Source organism: Mirounga leonina, unplaced genomic scaffold, assembly GCF_011800145.1.
Source record: "Mirounga leonina isolate KUSES-001 unplaced genomic scaffold, KU_Mleo_1.0 Mir_376, whole genome shotgun sequence".
Lineage (NCBI taxonomy): Eukaryota > Metazoa > Chordata > Mammalia > Carnivora > Phocidae > Mirounga > Mirounga leonina.
Window position 1 is genome coordinate 2,358,812 of NW_023270718.1, and position 19,378 is coordinate 2,378,189.

Below are 19,378 nucleotides of genomic sequence, written 5' to 3' on the forward strand. Positions count from 1 at the left end.
CACCCCTCAGACAACTGAAGGTCTCTGGCCAGGGGCGGCTCCCCAGTGTGGTCTGAAGGTCTGAGGCCAAACAGGTCGGACTGTCCGAGCCTGTTGGGGGCAAAGGACCTCTTTCCTCTCCTCTCCCACTCTGTTCCCCTCGTTCTCCACTCACAATGTGGGGCATAGCTGGAAGGGGCAGCGCATCTGGGGCGAATCTGCACATGCTACGGACTCGGATGGGACCCTACCCTGATGCCAGCTGACTCTCAGCCACCTTGCCCTTCCCCCGCTCCACCTTTTCCCTTTGTTCCCATGGGTCCAGCCACCATCTTGATCTACAGACAAAACACATTCCTATGCGTCTGAGTGAATCCACCAATTCCATACACCAGTAGTGGTTCAACAAGAATTCCAGCCCATATCATCAGAGGGTCCCCTCCCCCTAAATCCCATGGCCCGGGCCACCAAGGAATTTCACTCAAATCGCCTATCAGCATGTTAATCTAATACCATGCTCTGGTCTGTCACTGCACAGAATCCCTGCTGGACCCACAAGTCTAGGGAGGGGCAACACCCCTGCCCCAACCCCCCCACCCCCCTCAGCATGAAGCCACTACTGAAGATGAGATCTCTGCCCGAAGGCCAAAGATTTGTCACTGTCCATCTGTCAGTGGGGAATGTAGAGGCCGCTTTTAGACAACAGGCTTGAGCACTGGAAACCCAAGTAAGGCGAAAGGGCCCATGGTGACCCCCTGGCTGAAAGCAAACAGGCCCATTAGGGGACCCACCTCAAAATATCCATAAGCCCCAGCTGACCAATGGGCTACTTACAACCAGGCACAGGTACCAAAAAAACTAAAATTCCATGTGTTCCCCTACCTCCTCACTACCCCCCCTTAACTATAGCCCCCCACCACTGCCTCCTGGCAGACAGTCTCTCCTTTGCTGTCCTGATTTGATTCACACTGAGCATCTTTGACATCCCTTGCAGTGTATTCAATAAACTTCTATTGAAAGAAAGAAAGAAAGAAAGAAAGAAAGAAAAAGAAAGAAAGGAAAGAAAGAGAAAGAAAGAAAGAAAGAAAAGAGAAGAGAAGAGAAGAGAAGAGATCCTTGCCTCCCCAACATAGTGCAGCACTGATGATTTATGCTTCTTGCATTTACTGTTCACACCTACCACTCCACCCTCTACTGTGAGAAGGAAGACAGCCAGGCCTACCCTGCTGAGTCAAAAGAACCTCAGCCAGAGGCACAGATGTTGGATAAGCTGATAAGCACTGGAGGCCTGACCCAGGAGAACACACAGCTGCTATAGGCTCTGGAAAATTCCAATCACACAGGTTGGGGAGCCACAGCAAAGGGCAAATAGCAGCGTGAGGATGGTAACAACGTAATTTTAGAAGTATAAATATAATATGGACGCCTGGGTGGCTCAGTTGGTTAAGCGACTGCCTTCGGCTCGGGTCATGATCCCAGGGTCCTGGGATCGAGTCCCACATCGGGCTCCCGGCTCAGCAGGAAGCCTGCCTCTCCCTCTCCCACTCCCCCTGCTTGTGTTCCTGCTCTCGCTGTCTCTCTCTGTCAAATAAATAAATAAAATCTTAAAAAAAAAAAAAAGTATAAATATAATAAACCAGTGTGGTCCAATATTAATAGCATCGCCAACTAGGGCGCCTGGGTGGCTCAGATGGTTAAGCGTCTGCCTTTGGCTCAGGTCATGATCCCAGGGTCCTGGGATCGAGTCCCACATCGGGCTCCCTGCTCCTTGGGAGCCTGCTTCTCCCTCTGCCTCTCTCTCTCTGTCTCTCATGAATAAATAAATAAAAATCTTAAAAAAAAAAAAAATAGCATCGCCAACTAAACCTATCCCAAAGGGAGCTCCTGGTCCTTTCTGTCCAACGCCCCCCCCCTTGCAGTCGGCCATGTCACGCCCCATCTAGGGGAAATCCTGCCAGTGCTGCCTTCTAAACAAATCTACTGGGTATTCATTACTAAAGGGAAAAGGAAAGGTTCTGTTAGTGGTCACCACCTTAACCAAGGGATCCAAGTTACCATCACAAATGACGGAACAAAGAGCCATCAGGAGCCCCCTGAGGTGATGACCTTAGGACACATCATCATGTGTGTGGTGTTCTTGCCAAAGATGCTCAGTGTGAATCAAATCAGAGGAAGCAATCAGAAAACTACAGATGTGAGACACTATGGGATAACTGGCTTGGATTCTTCCAAATGTCAACGCCATTAAAAAAAAACAACAAGAAAAAACAAGAACATCAGTAGAGAGCAGGATCAGCAAACTCCTTCTGTAAAAGGCCACAGTGTCAATATTTTAGATTTGTGGGCCATGAAACCCATCTCTGCAGCCACAGACAATATGCAAACCAATGGGCGTGGCTGTGTGCCAATAAAACTTTATTTACAAAGACAGGCAGTGGGCGGGATTGCTGAGCCAACTGTAGATTAAAGGATATTAAAGAGGCATGATAATCAAATGCAGTGCATGATCCTTGAACAGATCATAGGTTAAAAATAATAATAAATAGGTAAGGGGCGCCTGGGTGGCTCAGTTGGTTAAGTGACTGCCTTCAGCTCAGGTCATGATCCCGGAGTCCCTGGATCGAGTCCCGCATCGGGCTGCCTGCTCAACGAGGAGCCTGCTTCTCCCTCCAACCCTCCCCCCTCTCATGTACTCTCGCTCTCTCAAATAAATAAATCAATCTTTTAAAATAATAATAATAATAAATAGCTAAAAAGGACATTTTGGGAATAACTGGAGAAATCAGAATATGAGCTATATATTAAATATTAGTTATATATTAAATAATATTGGTATCAATATCATTATTATCAACGTTAAACTTTTCAAGTGTGATATTGGTGCTGTGTTATATACGAGAATGTCTTTGTTCTTAGGAAACACCAGCTAAAATGTTTAGGAGTAAAGTGTTACGTCCACAACTTAGTTTCAAATTGTTCAGAAAAAAAAAAAGCGTGTGTATACTTGTATAAACGCATCCATATCCGAGAGTGAAGACAAAGCAAATGTGCTGGAAGCTAATAACTGATGAACTAGGTGGTGAAGGGCATATAACTGATGACTGTACCATTCTTCCTTTTATTTTTAATAACTTAAACTTTTTTTGTTATTTTTTAGTAATCTCTACTCCCAACATGGGGCTTGAACTCATGATCCTGAGATCCAGCGTCACATGCCCTCTGACTGAGCCAGCCAGGCACCCCTATACCATTTTTTCTTCCAACTGTTCTGAGGGTCTGACATTTTTTTAAAAAGGGGGAAAAAATGTCTCCAGAAACTGACCCCTCCTCCCCACTCACCTGCCACCTGGAGTACTGGGGTCACCTCCTCCCTGCATTCAACCTCACCCTATGATTGCCAAAGGGATCCTATTAACATATGCCTCAGACCCTGTCCCTCTGCTGATACCCTCCAGTGAGTCCCGTCTACTCAAGAGTAATGCCAAAGCACTGCAGTGGCCCAAAGGCCCTGCACAATCTGCCTCTCTCTCCACCGGTTTCTCCTCTCCCCAGTCTCCACTCAGTCCCTTTGCTCAGCCACATTGGCCTCCTCGCCGTTCATCAAACCTACCAGGCAAACTCTCACCTCAGGGCCTTTGCATGTGTGAAAATGCTTTTTCTTAGATACCTGCACTGCTGGCTCCTTCCTATCCTCCTCATATTCTCACTGAAGTCTCCCTGACACCCTATCTAAACTTCCAACCTTCCCCCAGACAGTCCTCTTTTTGCAACCCTAATGTTTTCTCCAGAGCAAGTACGGCTAGCTAATATAATTCATATTTTAACTATTTATTTTGTTTATTGGCTGGCTACCCCCCACCCCGTCCCTGCCCCAAGAATGTAAAATTCCCAAGGACAAGATCGTTTGCCTTTTCTTCTTTTCTGTATCCACATCATCTACACAACAGCCATATCTCGGTGCCACCCCCTGACTTAACATTTTATATCCATTTACTCCTCACAACAACGTAAGTATTATTTACAGCATAAATGCACATAGAGCCTATACACAAAGTGGGAATAATAACAGTGCCTACCTCATAATTTGTGAGGATTTAATGCTGGAAGGCCTGTGACGTGCTTAGCATACGGCCTGGCACAAAGCCGAGTGCCCATTAAATGCTGCTATTATATAAAACCCATTGTACAGGAGAGAAAACCGAAGCTCCGAGGGGGTAAGTAACTCAGCCAGGGAGTCGTGGGGCCCAGATTAGAATCCATGGCAGTCTGACCCAAGAGGCCACTTTCTACACCAGGGCGCTAAAACCCATCGCAGGGTTTAGAGGAAAGGCAGTGGCAGGAAACAGAAACTAACTCTGGGAATCCAGAGTGCAGGACTCAAGCGCTGATTCTTGGCATAAACTCCACGTGTGACCTGAGCAATTCACTTCTGGTCTCGAGGCCTGTTTTCTCTTCTATAAAGTGGGGAAGTCATTTCCCCTCCCTGACGTGGGGACAAAAACAGAGTGAGGGTCAAAGGGCGGATAGGAGGGCAGTCTGGTTACTGTGAAATCCGACGTTTCGCCATTCTAAGATCTGCACCTCTGGCAGAGGCCCCACAAAACACCAAAGGACCAAGAATTCCGCAAACTTTAAGCACCCAAACTTATAAGGAAAAAAGGTACGCTCCCCTTAGCCATTTGGCCTTTGAGCATGCTCCCCGCTCTCCCTCGACATCATCCCTGCTGTCTGGGGAGATTCTCCTCACCCTTCAGGCCCCAGCCCAGAGGCCTCCGCTGCCAGGAAGCCCTCCCTGAAGGCCATGCCAGGTTAGGTACCTCACCTCCCAGGACCGGGGAGGCGGGGCGGGTGGCAACTGGAGCACGGGGTGGGGTTTTGGAAACCAAACTATCTAAGGATGGCCCGGCAAACCACCCGGGCAGTCTCTCCTCGGTCCCGCCCCTAACTCCTCGCAGTCCTGGGATGTCCCACCCATATTACTCCCGTCCCCCAAACTATTGGTTCGTCTGGACGTCAGTCTCCACGCGCTCTCTTCTCTATTGGCTGGTATTCCCAACTCGGGCGCTGGTGCCCTGCCCTGCCCCCTGCCCCACGCCTATTCGTACTATTGGGCTACCCGCATGCCCTTCTTCCAGAAACCCTCCCTATTGGCTGCAGGACTTTGCCGGTTCAGGCTGTGATTGGTTGTAAACAGAAGTCCATCCCCTGAGCAACCACCAGAGAGGGGTTGGAGAATGAAAAGGTTGGAGGGACGTGGGGTCAAACTCACGCTGAGCCGGCGGGAGACAGATATAGGTCTTGAAGAACTCGCTTCGGCGGGCGGCCTCCTTAATGCGGTTGGCAAGCGGCTTGCTGACCTGCCGGATGCCCAAGTATAGCAGCTTCGCCATAGGGAACGCGCCCACCACCATCTTGGCGGTCGCACTGGGCACGCGCAACCTTGCTGACTGGGCGGGGCGCCTGCGCTCTCTCTCTCCTCCCCCGCCCGTTCGTCTCCGTGCGTGCGTACGTGCGTACGCTCGGGGGTGGAGCACTGCAGGGGCGCTCCCTGATGTCACCGCGTCGACGCTGACGCCTGACGTCCGATCGCTGAATATGCAAATAAAAGGCGGAAGTGAGGCGGGTCAGGGGGCGGTGCCGTTAAACGGCTGTTGGCCGGAGCGTGGTTGGATTCCCACGCCCACCTTGGCTGCTGTCACCGTGTTCCTTCGTGACGTCTTGTACTTAGGTGGCTTCCCCTCTTAAAGGAGGCTCTTAATTAGTCCTAATTAGGGCTAATGAGTCCCAAATACGCTTTCCCCGCTGGTTAGAGCTCTCACTGGGAGTAAGAAGAAACCGACCATGTAGTGATACAGACCTGGGTTGGGATCCCAACTCCGCCGTTTACTTGCTTGTGATGTTAGGCGAGTGACGTAACCTTTCTGGGCATCAGTATTCCCGTCTACAAAATGGGAATTATAATTAACACCTTGTTGGGCAGTTGTAAGGCTTGCATGAGAATCTTGAATGTAGAAACAGTGAGTGAACCGTGATAGGTGCTTAGAATGGTGCCAGTCACAATAAGCCCCCGAGAAATAGCCTTTATTGCTCTGCAGGTCTGAACGCTGTTATCGCTAACTCCAGCCTGAGGGTGCATCTCATCCCCAGAAATAGTGAATCCCAGCTGAGGCCCAGAGAGGGGGCCGGGGGCCGGCAGAAGGTTTCTCAGCCCGCCCGGCGTCTTGGCTGATAAAACCATACCCGTTTTCAAGCAGCCCCACCTCCTCCACTGGTGGGCGAGAGTCCCCAGGGAGCTGGTTCAAGAAGTAGTTTAAGGGGGCGCCTGGGTGGCTCAATCGTTAAGCATCTGCCTTCGGCTCAGGTCATGATCCCAGGGTCCTGGGATCGAGCCCCGCATCAGGCTCCGTGCTCCACGGGGAAGCCTGCTTCTCCCTCTCCCACTCTGCTTGTGTTCCCGCTCTCACTGTGTCTCTCTCTGTCAAATAAATAAAATCTTGTTTAAAAAAAAAAAAAGAAGAAGTAGTTTAAGGACATGTCCCAGACTGTCCTCCTTTAGCCAACAGGGAGCAAGATCATATAAACAAGGTCAGGAAGGGGTTGAGAAATTTCTGGATGGCGGACTCTTGATGGGTAATTGAGAACGTCTAGGAGAGGCAGAAGGAGCGATGTGTAGGAGGAAACTGGTTCAGAAGGCAGAGTGGGGGGGGAGGGGGGTTCCAGGGGACCCAGGGCTTTCCTCGGCATCCACTCTGACTCCTTCAGTGTCCTTTGTCAAATCCCTGACACGGATGGACCTCCGTTTCTCCATCAGTAATAATGATGGTACTGACATGCATGAACCCAGATATTCTAAATTCCTTAAAATACCAAGGCTCCATAAAAAGAACCCTTCCAGGGCGCCTAGATGGCTCTGTCAGTTAAGAGTCCGACTCTTGATTTCGTCTGGGGTCATGATCTCAGGGTCGTGAGATCGAGCCCCGCAGGTCAGGTTCTGCGCTCAGCCAGGAGTCTGTTTGGGAGTCTCCTTCTGTCCCTCCCTCTGCCCCCACTCTCTCTCTCTAATAAATAAATAAAATCTTAAAAAAAAAAAAAAACAGGGGCGCCTGGGTGGCTCAGTCGTTAAGCGTCTGCCTTGGGCTCAGGTCATGATCCCAGGGTCCTGGGATCGAGCCCCGCATCGGGCTCCCTGCTCTGCGAGAAGCCTGCTTCTCCCTCTCCCACTCCCCCTACTTGTGTTCCCTCTCTCGCTGTGTCTCTCTCTGTCAAATAAATAAATAAAATTTAAAAAACAAAAAACCACAACCCTTCCCCAAGATCCCTTCTGGACTGAAGGTGTGATAGAGCGTGGGGCCTATTCAAGGTCCATTATCTCCTTGGGACACCCCCCTTCCCATTTTACAGACTGGCCAGCTGAGGCCAGAGGAAGAAAAGGATTTATCCAAAGTTCCAGGAGTAATCAGAATGGAGCCAAGGCTGGAATTTCTCAAGTCCCAGCCAAGTCTTCTCCTGATTCCTGGGGTGTTAGTCAGGGGCCTAGGGGCCTACTCGGGGGCTGAGGTCCCCGTGATGGATTTAGGAAACTTCCAAACTGTACGTGACTTTTTTTCTGTTTATTTCACTGCTGTTTCCTCAGCTCCTAGAACAGTGCCTGGCACACAGTAGATGCTCAATAAATATTTATTGAATGAATGGGAATGAGCATTTGGTGGAGGAGTAGAGTGCAGGCTTTCATCTGATTCTCTGAGGGGACTGTGTTCCAAAAGGTTCTGTCTGGCCTTACATCTCCATCCCAGTAGCTTTATGGCTTTGGGGTGGGAAAATTGCTAAGCCCCATAGATCCCAGGCTTCCCCCTTTTCTCTCCGCACCCAATACCAAAGCCCCAACTTCCTGCATCGCAGTCACCGCCCCCCCACCCCCGCAAAACCATTTTCCTCATTAAGTTCATTTTCTTTCTCATTCCCCTCCTCCCTCCTCTTCCTTTCTCTGAGAAGGATTTCCAGGAACCTCTTCTGGGAACTTCTGGGACAAGAGGGTGTGTGTGGGGGGGGAGGAGGATCTTCACATCCCATCAGGAGCTTGGAGCCTGTTACACATCCATTGGGAGGAAGGGAGGGAGGTGACCTGTCAGAAAGGGCGAGGCCTGTCCAGAGCTGGATGCCCACTCCGGCTCTCCAGCCTGATTATGGATGCCCATTCCTGGTGATCCCTGAGGGCCAGGAGAGAGGGAGCGTGACCCCATCAGCCAAGGCAGGCAGCCTCGGCCACCCTAGGGCATGGGAACAGAGGCAGAGATGGAGAGGGGAGGGGGAGCCCAGGATAACCCCAGCGCTGACTCACCAGCTGTGTGACCCTGGCCTAATCATTTGGCCTCTCCAGTGACCGCCGTGGAATAGGGCCTGGGATCATTCCCAGAGGTCCTTCCGGTTCGGGCCCCTTGGTCAACCTTTTTCTCAGGATGGGCAAGGGGCTCGTGTTACATAATCCCCAAAAGCCCTGTGCTTTCTCCATCATTTTAAGGTATTCCTTAAAAATAAATCCCAAAGCTGACCACTGTTCCTTGCTTACCCCACCCCCACCCTCACGCCACCCCACCCCTACCCCGTTCAGCTGCCCACATCTCCCGCCTGGACTATTGCAGTCACCTGTCACTGGCCTCGCTGGCCTCCAGGCTGCTGCCCTTCCCATATTCTGTTTCCCACTCAGGGGCCGCCGGGATCCTGTTAACGTTTAAGTCAGATCCCATCCCTTCTTTGCCAAGAGCCCTCTTGTGGCTCTCCTTTATTTCAGAGTAAAAGGAAAAGTCCTCCCCAGGACCTACAAAACCCTGATCCAAAGATCGGCCAGTCCCTTGACAGTCCCTTGCCAGTCCCATCAATCATCCACCATTCCTCTCACCCTCCTGGCCTCCCACCTGCTCCAGCTGCACCACTCCACTTGCTCTCCCTCAAAACTCAGGTACTCTCTCGCTCCAGAGGCTTAGCACTTACTGTTCCCCCTGCCCAAAGTCCTCTTCCCCTTGACAGCCACAGGGCTGACCACTCCCCCCCCGCTCCCCACACCTGCTCTTTGTTCCAATGTCACCTTCCAGTGAGCCCTCCCCTGACCTCCTTCTCTAGATCCGAGTCTGTGTCATTCTCTGTCCCCTCAATCGGCTTTCTTTTTCCCCAGGACACTTATCAATTCCAAACATTATATTTATTTTTATTTACTTATTTACCATGAGCTCCATGAGGGTGGGGGCCTGGGCTGTCTTGGTCACCCTTGCGTCCCCAGCCCCAGCCAACACAGGGCTGGGCCGAGAGTGGATATAAATAAATCTCTATTGAATGAATGAATGAATGAATGAATGAATGAATAAATACCCTTCTCTTGTCCTGAGCCCCTTCCCAAGCCTGCCCTGCTCAGCTCTCCTCCAGCTGGTCTGCCCCGATTGCCCTTCACTTGGGTTCTGAGTCTGCCTCCCCCTCAGTCCTGACTTGGAAAATGCTGTTTATCTAGAAACTCACGCTCTTCTTGCCCTCACTCCCTCAGATGACCAGGGGCTTCCCAAGGGTGAAAATGACCACTCTCCCCTCGGTGAATTTCTTCTCCCATCTTCCCCTTCAGTCCCCAAATTTTACCTCCTTGTTGGAAATAATCCTTTTTTTTTCCTCTCTCTCTTTTTGTCATTACCTTCTGGAGACCGAATATTTGACTTAATTTCCTTGTCCCCTCCTCCAGGGAGCCCTCCCTGACCCTCAGCGTGGGTCAGATGCCCTCTGGGCGCCCCTGTGTGAGCCCCATGCACTCTGGGTCTTCCCTGTCTGGGGACAGGTCTGTCTCCCCCATCGGAGTGGGAGCATGTGAAGGAGGGCCATTCGTCACCGCTGTGTCGCTAGCACCAGCCAGCACAATGCTAGGCACAGTTCAACCGAATTGTTAGGGGGTCATGGTAGAGGATGATGACTGACCCACCAGCCTCACTGTTCTCCTGTTTTTTTCTTCTACTCTTATGACTAGGAACACGGCCTCGTTTGCATACAGTTTGCTTACATCAGACCAGGAGGGAAGGGAGTGTGGGATAACATTCGAGGAGTGGGGGGGTTCTGCACGAGTGGAGGGTCACTGTGCGGGCGGCAGCGTCTTCAGCTGCACGTGGTCCGCTTGGGAGGGCGGAGCTGCCGCCCAGCCAGCTGCCATGGCCTTGGCCATGCTGTTCCTCTTGGAAGTGAGCGGGGTCTCCAGGGTGAGCGAGGCGTTGGCCATCGCCTGTGGTTTGTCACTGGCCAGGAAGTGGAGCAGGTTGTGAAGGGCCTTGGCCACATCGCTGCGGGCCCCCTCGTTGACGAGGCAGTAGAGGATGGGGTCAGCCACACAGTTGAGGCTGGTGAAGGCCAGCGAGCTGTGGTAGGCTGAGAAGACGCGCTCCTCGAAGCCACAGTCCCATGGGCGGCCCAGGTAGACAGCACTGCGCGAGAGCAGGAGCACGTGGTAGGGCGCGAAGCAGACCAGCACGATGGCGATGAGGCTCAGGGCCAGCCGCTTGATCTTGGCCTTCTCCTGGCGCTCGGTGGACACGCTGCCCCGCACAGCCCGCAGGATGCCACAGTAAGACAGCAGCATGAGGGCCCACGGGAAGAGGAAGCCCACGAAAACCCGGTAGAGGTTCATCCAGGCCACCCAGCCCTCCATGGGGAACTTCTCGAAGCAGAAGGTGTGGTTGTAGCGGTCGCGGAAGAGCTCGTCGTGGAACAGGGGTGCCGAGTTGGCCCCCAGCTCCGTGGCCCAGACCACGGAGCTCACGGCCACGGCCGTCTTGACCCGGCGCAGGCGGGCAAACCGCAGTGGGTGGGCCACGGCCAGGTAGCGGTCCACCGAGATGCAGCACAGGAAGGCGATGCTGATGTAGATGTTGGTGTAGAAGATGAACCCGAAGAGCTTGCAGGAGCCGGGGCCGTGGATCCAGTTGTCGTGGTGCAGGAAGTAGTCAACCCACAGCGGCAGGGTGCAGATGTACAGCAGGTCGGCGATGCTGAGGTTCATCAGGTACACCCCCAGCTCGTTGCGCTGCCGCACCTGGCGGTAGGCTGCCCACAAGGCCAGGCAGTTGGTGGGCAGCCCCACGCCGATGACGAAGATGTAGAGGGACGGCGGGAAGAGGTGGTCCACGCGCGAGTCCACATGGCAGCCGTCCCACGTGCGGTTGCCCATCCTCGGCGCTGGGCCTTCTGAGGCACTTCCCCTGGCCCACGGGGGCTGTGGGGCCACGGGGGGCGGGAGGCCATCGGGCCCCCTGAGCCCCCTCCTTGGAGGCTCAGGGGAACATGGTGGGGGGCAGTCTACAAGGAAGAGGTGAGGGTGACCCTGAATCGTGGGCTAGCCTGGGCGGGGAAGGGTAGAGCTTGAGAGGGAAAAGTCGGAGGAAGGATAGAATTGTGACAGGAGGGAAGCTCAGGGCGGGGGATGGTGGGATTAAAAAAAAGGAGCTCTGTCAAGGGGGTGTTTATAGACCCAATCAGAGTGTAAATGAGGGAGTTTTGGGGTAGCACAAGAATTGGCTGAGGGGGGTGTTTATGGAGGAGATGAAGGCATCAGCAGAAAGTACTGTTTGGCCACAGTGAAGTGATGGGGGTGTGGAAGATGCGTGAAATATATGCGATAGTGTTGAGACAGGACAGACTACAGTTAGGGAGGGTAGAAAACACCAGGCACGGTCAGTGGGGGCGCTGGCGCTTCCTAGGACCCCCATAAGAAAGAAGGAAACAAGGTGACTGATGAAGAGAACATTATGGAAGAAGAGGTACCCTCCGTCTGGGAAATGGGAAGGGTGTTTAAGAAACAGGAAGGAGGTGAGTAAGGGCTATTATGGAGAAGGATTACGGATGGAGTGAGGAATTTGAGGGGGGCAGGGGTAGGGCTCCGGCTTGGTCGTGGTGAGAACTGAGCAGTTGGGATGAGGTGGCCCGCCTCACAGTTCAAAGCTGACTTTACAGTGCCTGTGGGGAGAGAGGTCTGCGGTAATGGGAGTCACGGACACCCCTTTCTCCCCACACCCCTCACCATAACCCGCGGGCTGCAGAGGGTGGACACCCTGGCGATACCTAATTGAGCCTCGTTCTAAGCAACAGATCTGTGTAAATGCAGATTTGGGGGTCCGGATCTATTTTCCCTGATAGATGTTAAAGACCCCACTCAGGGGGCCCCTGGGTGGCTCAGTCATTAAGCGTCTGCCTTCAGCTCAGGTCATGATCCCAGGGTCCTGGGATTGAACCCCACATCGGGCTCCCTGCTTGGCAGGAAGCCTGCTTCTCCCTCTCCCACTCCCCCTGCTTGTGTTCCTGCTCTCGCTGTCTCTCTCTGTCAAATAAATAAATACAGGGACGCCTGGCTGGCTCAGTCGTTAAGCGTCTGCCTTCGGCTCAGGTCATGATCCCAGGGTCCTGGGATGGAGGCCCTCATCGGGCTCCCTGCTCAGCAGGAAGCCTGCTTCTCCCTCTGCCTGCCACTCCCCCTACTTGTGCTCTCTCTCTCTCTCTGACAAATAAATAAAATCTTTAATAAATAAATACATACATACATACATACAATCTTAAAAAAAAAAAAAAGCATATAAAGACCCCACTCAGAATTTAGCTAGAAACCATCTAAAACGCACAAGTATTTTATCATGTTTCAGGAAATGCTAACCCTGTCATTTCCCAGACAGAGATGAAGCTCAGAAAGACTGCTCACTCCCATCAAGGATGCACAGCAAAGCCATGACATAACGGGGACTACTAACCCAGGACACCCCATTCTTGACAATGATAAAGACAGATAATAACAGCTAAGGTTTATTGATTTATTCCACATCGCAGACCCTGTTCTAAGCACTTTTATGGGTATTAATTCATTACATTTTCAAGAACCCTAAGAGGAAAGTACCATTATCCTATTTGACAAACTGAGTCACAGAGCGGTTTGGAGACCTGTCCAAGGTCCTGATGATGACAGAGGGACAATCTCGGCTCTCATCCTTTTTCTGCAGCCTGTGCATGTTTCCACCCAAGAATAACTGAACAGAAAGGGGCCCTGGGCTGGGCACTGGGGGCTGGGAACCATAGCTGCTTTGGGCTAGCGGGGAGAGGGGAGAAAGGAGGGGCTGCTGGGTGTGATCACATTCAGGCAGCAAGGGGAGCCCTGGAAACAGGGCTGGAGTCCCTCCCTCAAGAACACTTCCCTCATTGCCTCTGCTCCACCCCAACTTTCCTGAGTGAGAACCTTGGGCATGTCACCCCCTTGGGAAGACCTGCAAACACAGGGCAAAGGACAGTCATGGACCAAACCTCCGACCATTGTCAGCCCCAGAGGGTAGGGGAGTGACATCCTGAATCAGAGGCACCTTCGGAAGCCACTCTATCCAGAGCTTTGTGTGGGGTTAGTTTTTTAAGCTGTGAACACTTTTATTATTGTTATTATTACTATCTATTTAAAATAAGATCTTAAACTGGAAAGCCATCTAAGACAATGGAAAAAAGAAGCTGCTCTGTGCTCTCAATGAAATCAGGTGGGAGGAGGGGGGCCACCTCTGAAGAATCCCCCAGGACACACTTAGAAAACCACTGGTTGAGTCAACTGGATTTATCAGGAAACTGAGGCCCAGAGAGGGGAAGGGATGAGCCCAGCGTCACACATCAGGTTCTTGGGAATCTCCCAGATGCCAAAGCATCTTTCCATGGGAAAGTCCTCTTGGCTCTACCTCCACAATAAACCCTGAATCCATGCATGCCTCTTGGAACCCCCTGCCAGTGTCTGCTCTGCAGCACCATCGCCAATTGCTCGATTGCTCGGACAATTGCAGTAGCTCCTCACTGCTTTTTCTGGCTGCCATTCTGGCTTCCTTCAACTCACTTCCCACAAGGCAGCCACCAAGGTCTTGTTAACATGAAAATCAGCTCTCATTATTTCTCTGCTTGAAATCCGGAAATCCCAGTGGACTTCGGGTAAAATCCAAACTCCTTGCCCCAGGTGACAAGGCACTGCTTGACCTCCTCCCCCCACCTCCCCTCCCCCACCCCAGCAGGCTCAAGACCCATGACCTTCTTTTCAGCCTCAAAACCTTTGCTCTTTCTCAGATCTTCTTAGGACTCAGCTCTCTCACCTCTTTCACTTCCCCGCAGAGTCCCACCCACCCACCCCCAGGGCTCTCTCCTCACATCACCTTGTATCTTGTTCCCATCTATCTGTCTGTCTGTCTGAAATGGACATTCCAGGAAGGCAGTAACCTTGTGTTGACTGCTGTCTCCCAGCACCCAGGAGAGGCCCAGCATATAGTAGACACTCAATAAATGACTGTGGGTTGAAGGAACAGGCATTGGTCAGCCCATCCTGCAATGCAGGCTCTCTCTCCCCCTGAGGCAGCTACAAGTTCAAAGAAGTCCCTGCAGAGTCCCACGGAAAGAGGTTGGAAGGGAAAAAAATGAAAAGGGCAGGATCTATCCGCTACATAATTGACTTTGAAAGGTCAGGGCTGAGTCCCTGCTTAGTAAGCCCTACCCCCTGTGGGGTCCTTAGCAACCCAGCGGCTGCCCCCACCCCAGGCTGCCCCCACCCCAGACTCGCAGACAGAGGTTCCTGGATCCTGTGGACAAAGGGTGGAGACAGAGCTTGCTCCCCGGCTTGAACAGTGCAATCCAGCCCCTCCCTTCGAATATTCCCCACCCAGACCAAGTCACTCAAAAAAAAAAAAAAAAAAAAGTCCTCTCTCTGCCCTCAAATCTCCCCTTCTCTCTGACCCCTGGTCTCCTCCTCTCTCACCTTCTGTCTCTCCCTCTTCTTGTAACATCGAGAAAATTCATTCTTTTTCGAGAGTCTCCGTTTCCCCTTCTGTATGGGGGGGGGGGCAGAACTTTTATACTATTCACATCACAGACAAGAAAATCCTTGATAGGACATCCTATCATCTACAAAATGTGCAGCATTTGAACAATTATTATTATTCCATGGGCACAGAAGAGCTGAGACCAGAAAGGAACCAAGGCTGGGAGTTCCCTTGGCCCCACGCTGTCCAAACCCCCTGGGTTCAGCTGAGGCTGGAGTGGGTACAACAGGCGTAAGACTTATTTCCGGAAGCCAGAGGAAATACACTTCTCATAGCTAATTTCCTTGAGGGGAACCAGCTGGGCGCTCACCTCACCCTCCTCCGTCCCTCCTCAACCCACCTGCTTCCTGGGGCTTCTGGGCATGGGGAAGGGGTACTCAGCCCTCTCTTCTCCCCACCTGAGATCTGCCCACCATCAAACCCTCAAAATCACAGAACGGAGACTCTAAGAATTCCACAATGCCACAGGTCTCTATGCCCCAACTGGGAGTGCAAGGCTATTTCTGACCCCTTCCTGGTACACGTGGGGAAACTGAGGGCCAGAGCAGCAAGACCCTTGTCTGAGTCATGTGATGTGTCAGGACCGGGCAGATCTCCCGTCATTCTTAACCCAAGAGCTTCCCCTTTCCCCGAATGTTTTCTCTCCTCACTCCCTGTGCTCCTGTAATGTTTCTCAAGTCTTTCTGGGGTTGTCAGCCCCCTTTGAGAATCTGCTAAAATATAGAAGGAAGGACTTTCTCACCACCGAAAAGCAAGTGACCACAGTGTCTTTGTGCCCCTCCAACACCTGATTCCCTTGCCCAGCCTCTGGGGGGTCAAGCTCCTCTTCAGCTTGAGCTTTATTTGGGATTCAACCCCCAAATCTTTAAAAAGAAGCTCTCCCTATCCCCCAGGCCCCCTTCTTTGGTCCCTGCTAGCCCCTCCCAGGAAAGGGCAGAGAGATAAGCTCAAGTGTGGAGTGATAGTGAGGGGACCAGAAGGACCGGTCATACCCCGGCCCCCGCTTTATGCCTCAGCTGCTCAAGCCAGATAAGTCTCTGGGCCACTCTTAAATCCAGCAAGGCTAAAGGACTCTGGAGGGTTGAGAGGACCAGAGGGAGAGGTGATGCAGCTCCCCCCATCCCTGGCCACCCTCAGGGTTCACTCACCAGCCTTGTCCTAGAAGCCACCAGACTGCCTCTCTGCCCCCCTTCCCTCCTCTGTCGGCTCCTGCTTACCGCCACCCCCTTGGCAGCCCCGGGGGACAGGCCAGCTCCGGTCTGCTCATTAGGGGACGAAATGTGATCACCGCGCCTCGCTCCCCACCTGGTGCCCTGGCGGCCGGCGGAAACCAGGGGGCAGTCAGGCCTCCGTGACCACCTCGCTGGGCCTCAGTTTCCCCATTTCTACCAAAGGGGTCCCCATCTCCCCCTCCCGCTCCCACACCACCCAAAAGGGACACCAGGGTCCTCCTACTCGACCCCTCCGACACCGTCCATTCCAGCACTCAAAAAATCCTCAGGATCTATTGTCCTGTTCATGGTTTACTGTTCTATTATTGTAACATTCTAGAGCTTTACCTTTCTTCCATTCTATTATTATTATCCTAGCGGCTTTCCATGTCCTTCCCCTTCAAGTTTCTAATATTCCAGGAGTCTCACATTCCAAGATTCTAAAGTTCTATTGTTAGAACGCTCTATGATTTTTTTTAAACATTCTACGACTTTCATCATCTATTATTAAACTCTCAGTGATTATTATCTTGGCCCAGCAAACACAAATACGTATTTCCCCTCTTTTTTTACAGAAATGGGAACACACTCTACATACCGTGAATCCCTCTTCCTTTTCCCCCCTTTTCTCTTCTGCTTGTTAACCGCCCAGCAGCCTGAAGGCCCAAGGTGGCACAGAATTCTAAAATATGGGGGGTTCACGGGAGGTTGGGGGGAGTGCGCTGTCACCTCCACCTAGCTCCTAAATTCTCCCTGCCCTGGGGAACTAGTAGGAGCCCAGAAGCCTAGGCTGCCTCCATCCCCTGGCCGCCCTGCTGGCCTGCCCTCATCCCTCCAGCTCGCTCACACCAGCTGAGTTATTATTTGTCTAGACACAAACCAAATTATAGGCCCTGTCCCGAGGGAGCAGTGGGCTTCATGGGGAGGGTCAGGAGACAGAAGCGGGCCAGAGTTAATCCCTGCCCCCCCCCCCATTTCCCTTCCCCTCTTCCCTCCTTCTCTGAAAATCCACCCCTCCCACCCAAACCAACTCTTGTCCCCTCTCCCCTCCCCAGCACCATGGTTTGGGAAATATTTTCTCTTCTCTGCTTCTCAAAGGCTCCCCTCTGGATTCCAGCTTTTCATACTCACCCTGGCATTCTTCCCTCCTCACTGTGAAGACCTCTTTTCCCAAATTAATCCGACTTAGTGGCAGCAAAGGAAGCCAGCTCTCTGGATTTGGGCTTCAGTTGAAATGGCACGGACTCATTGTGAGGACTTCGGCTCCTGGGCCTCAGTTTTCCCATCTGTAACATGGGTGCTTGACCTTGATGGCTCGGTAAGCCCTTTGAGCTCTCTCTGCTTGGAACACTGAAAGCTGCCCAAGATTCCGACACTAATCTTTTTGGATTGAAGGATTCATATATCCTGAGGACTTGTGATTTGAAGGTTGTGGAGCCCCAGTCCTCCCTCTGATCATTCTCACATCCTGAATCCTTCCATTCAAAGACTTCACACCTAACGGTTCTTGATTACGATTCCCAGAGTTCAAGAGCCACCCATCATCCCTCTCATTTCCTCCTACTGGGACCCTTCAGAAAGGGAAACCTCCCCATCCTCAACCCAAACCTGAAGTTGAGTTCATCTGCAGAGACAGAGCTTGGGAGGTACCCTCTTGGTGGGTTCGGGGGGGGGGGGCTGGTGGTGGGGGTCGAGTGGCGTGGGGGCGCTAGGGGGTGGCCCCTATCATCTCCATCTGTGCCAGCAAGTAAATCCCCCAGCGCACATCCTGCCTGAGTACACAACACACATCCCGCCCCGAACAGTGGCTCACAGAAATTCCAGAGCTGTCCCTCAGCCTTGTTGGGGGTGGTGGGATGTCCAGTGCAAGCAGGGGGTGGGGGGAGTGAGGTGGAGGCAGGAAGGAGTTAATGGTGACCTAGCCAAATCCTGGAAGGGAGGAAGTGGGGGAGGAAGTCTACCCCCCCAGCCAGGAATTCCTGAAATTGGAGGGTGGGGTGGGTGCGACCTCAGGAGCAGTGGGGTGACTCTCTAAAGGGGGCACTGGGGTTACAGTGTCCCTCAGAGTCCACCTGTCCCAAGGCAACCCTACTCCCCCCCCCCCCACACTCCCAAGCAGCTCCTCAGCCCAGCGGAAAGCTTGGGGATGCACCAGAATTTGGAATGAGATGACGATGGGGTCAAGGTGCCAGAAGAGGGTCTCAAGATACACAGAGTAAGAGACAGAAATACAGGAGAGAGACAGGAAGAGAAAGCGCAAAGAGATGCACAGAGACAGGGAGAACCACGGAGTTGGAGGCAGAGGGATTGAGCTCGAGAGACTGAGGGTTAGAGGCAAAGGGAGACGGGGAGAATGGGTACAGAGACGGAGAGAGAGCCAGAGCCAGAGCCAGACGGAGAAGCAGAGAGAAAGAACGAGACACAGAGACATCCAGAGATGCAGAAGGAGAGGCCCACCCGGAGGGAGGGAGGACCGCAGACAGCGACCCATCCGAGACGGGCGGAGAGAGGGAGACAGACCCACAGACACGGTCCGCGGGGAGACGGCGGGAGCGCCACCACCGGAGAGGGGCGGGGACCGGCCGGCGCGGGAGACTGAGGCACCGACGCAGGGGCGCAGAGCCCCCGAGGGGAGCGCCGAGGAGGGGCCCCGCGGGGGCCGGACGCCCGGCGCGGGCAGGGGAAGGAGAGGCGCCTACCTGCGCGCGGCGGCTGGACGGGGCGGGCGGCGCCTCTCTCGGCTGCGGCGACGTCTGGGCTCGACCGCGGCGCAGGGACCCGGGGGCGACTCGCTCCGGCCCCGGGCAGGAGCCGCCGGCCGAAGCCCCGCCCCCGACAGCCCCGCCCCCGTTAACCCCTCCCTTGGCACCGCCCCTTAACCCCTTCGGGCTTTCACCCTACTCCAGGCTTCCAGCCCCGGGGAAACCTCACCTGCTGCCGCAGCAACCCCCCCGAACCCCTCCGAGTCCCCAGCCTGGAGGCCCCCATCTCCTTAACCCCTTTGCTTCCCCTCCGTCCAACCCCACACCTCCTGCTTGACCCAGCCCTCACTCAGCCTTTGACCCTCCTTGAGCTGAGCCATTCATTTCCTCCCCTCTGAGACCTGAGTCCTTAACTTTCTGGTCATTACCTGCCTCCCTTCCCAAGGGAGAGGACAAACGAGTCTAAGTCCTCCCTCCTGGGGTCAGGGCCACCTCTGTAAGGAGTCCTGTCTCTTGGCTAGCCAGACCTTAGGCTAATGGCCTCTCTGCGCCTCAGTTTCCTCTTCTGTCAAAGTGGTCACTCAGTCTCTTTGTCAATACTATCAAGTCAATAAAACATACCCTCGCCCTCGCGCCCAGTGCTTTC

At 53.2% G+C, this 19,378-nt stretch overlaps 2 protein-coding genes across 6 annotated transcripts in view; both read right to left on the reverse strand.

Moving 5' to 3' along the window:
• The window catches only part of LOC117998148 (optic atrophy 3 protein-like), a 55,375-nt gene extending 49,069 nt beyond the window's left edge, over window positions 1-6,306 (reverse strand). Inside the window, exon 1 of the mRNA XM_034986781.1 lies at window positions 5,249-6,306. Within this exon, the coding sequence (XP_034842672.1) occupies window positions 5,249-5,390 (142 nt within the window). The 5' untranslated portion in view covers window positions 5,391-6,306. The remainder of the gene's footprint in view (window positions 1-5,248) is intronic.
• A 2,859-nt stretch (window positions 6,307-9,165) lies between these two features.
• Window positions 9,166-18,811, reverse strand: GPR4 (G protein-coupled receptor 4). Of its 5 annotated transcripts, none has more exons than XM_034986778.1 (3): window positions 18,730-18,807; window positions 17,162-17,410; window positions 9,166-11,955 (listed from the first exon to the last, which is right to left on the reverse strand). In XM_034986778.1, exon 3 carries the CDS (start codon window positions 11,168-11,170, stop codon window positions 10,082-10,084), a length of 1,089 nt encoding a protein of 362 aa, XP_034842669.1. In that variant the 5' UTR covers window positions 11,171-11,955; window positions 17,162-17,410; window positions 18,730-18,807; the 3' UTR covers window positions 9,166-10,081. The 5 variants fall into 5 exon arrangements, with proteins under 5 accessions (XP_034842669.1, XP_034842670.1, XP_034842668.1 ...); XM_034986779.1 differs by lacking the exon at window positions 18,730-18,807 and adding an exon at window positions 17,844-18,128; XM_034986777.1 differs by lacking the exon at window positions 17,162-17,410 and having other exon boundaries at window positions 18,730-18,811.
• Window positions 18,812-19,378: the final 567 nt, after the last annotated feature.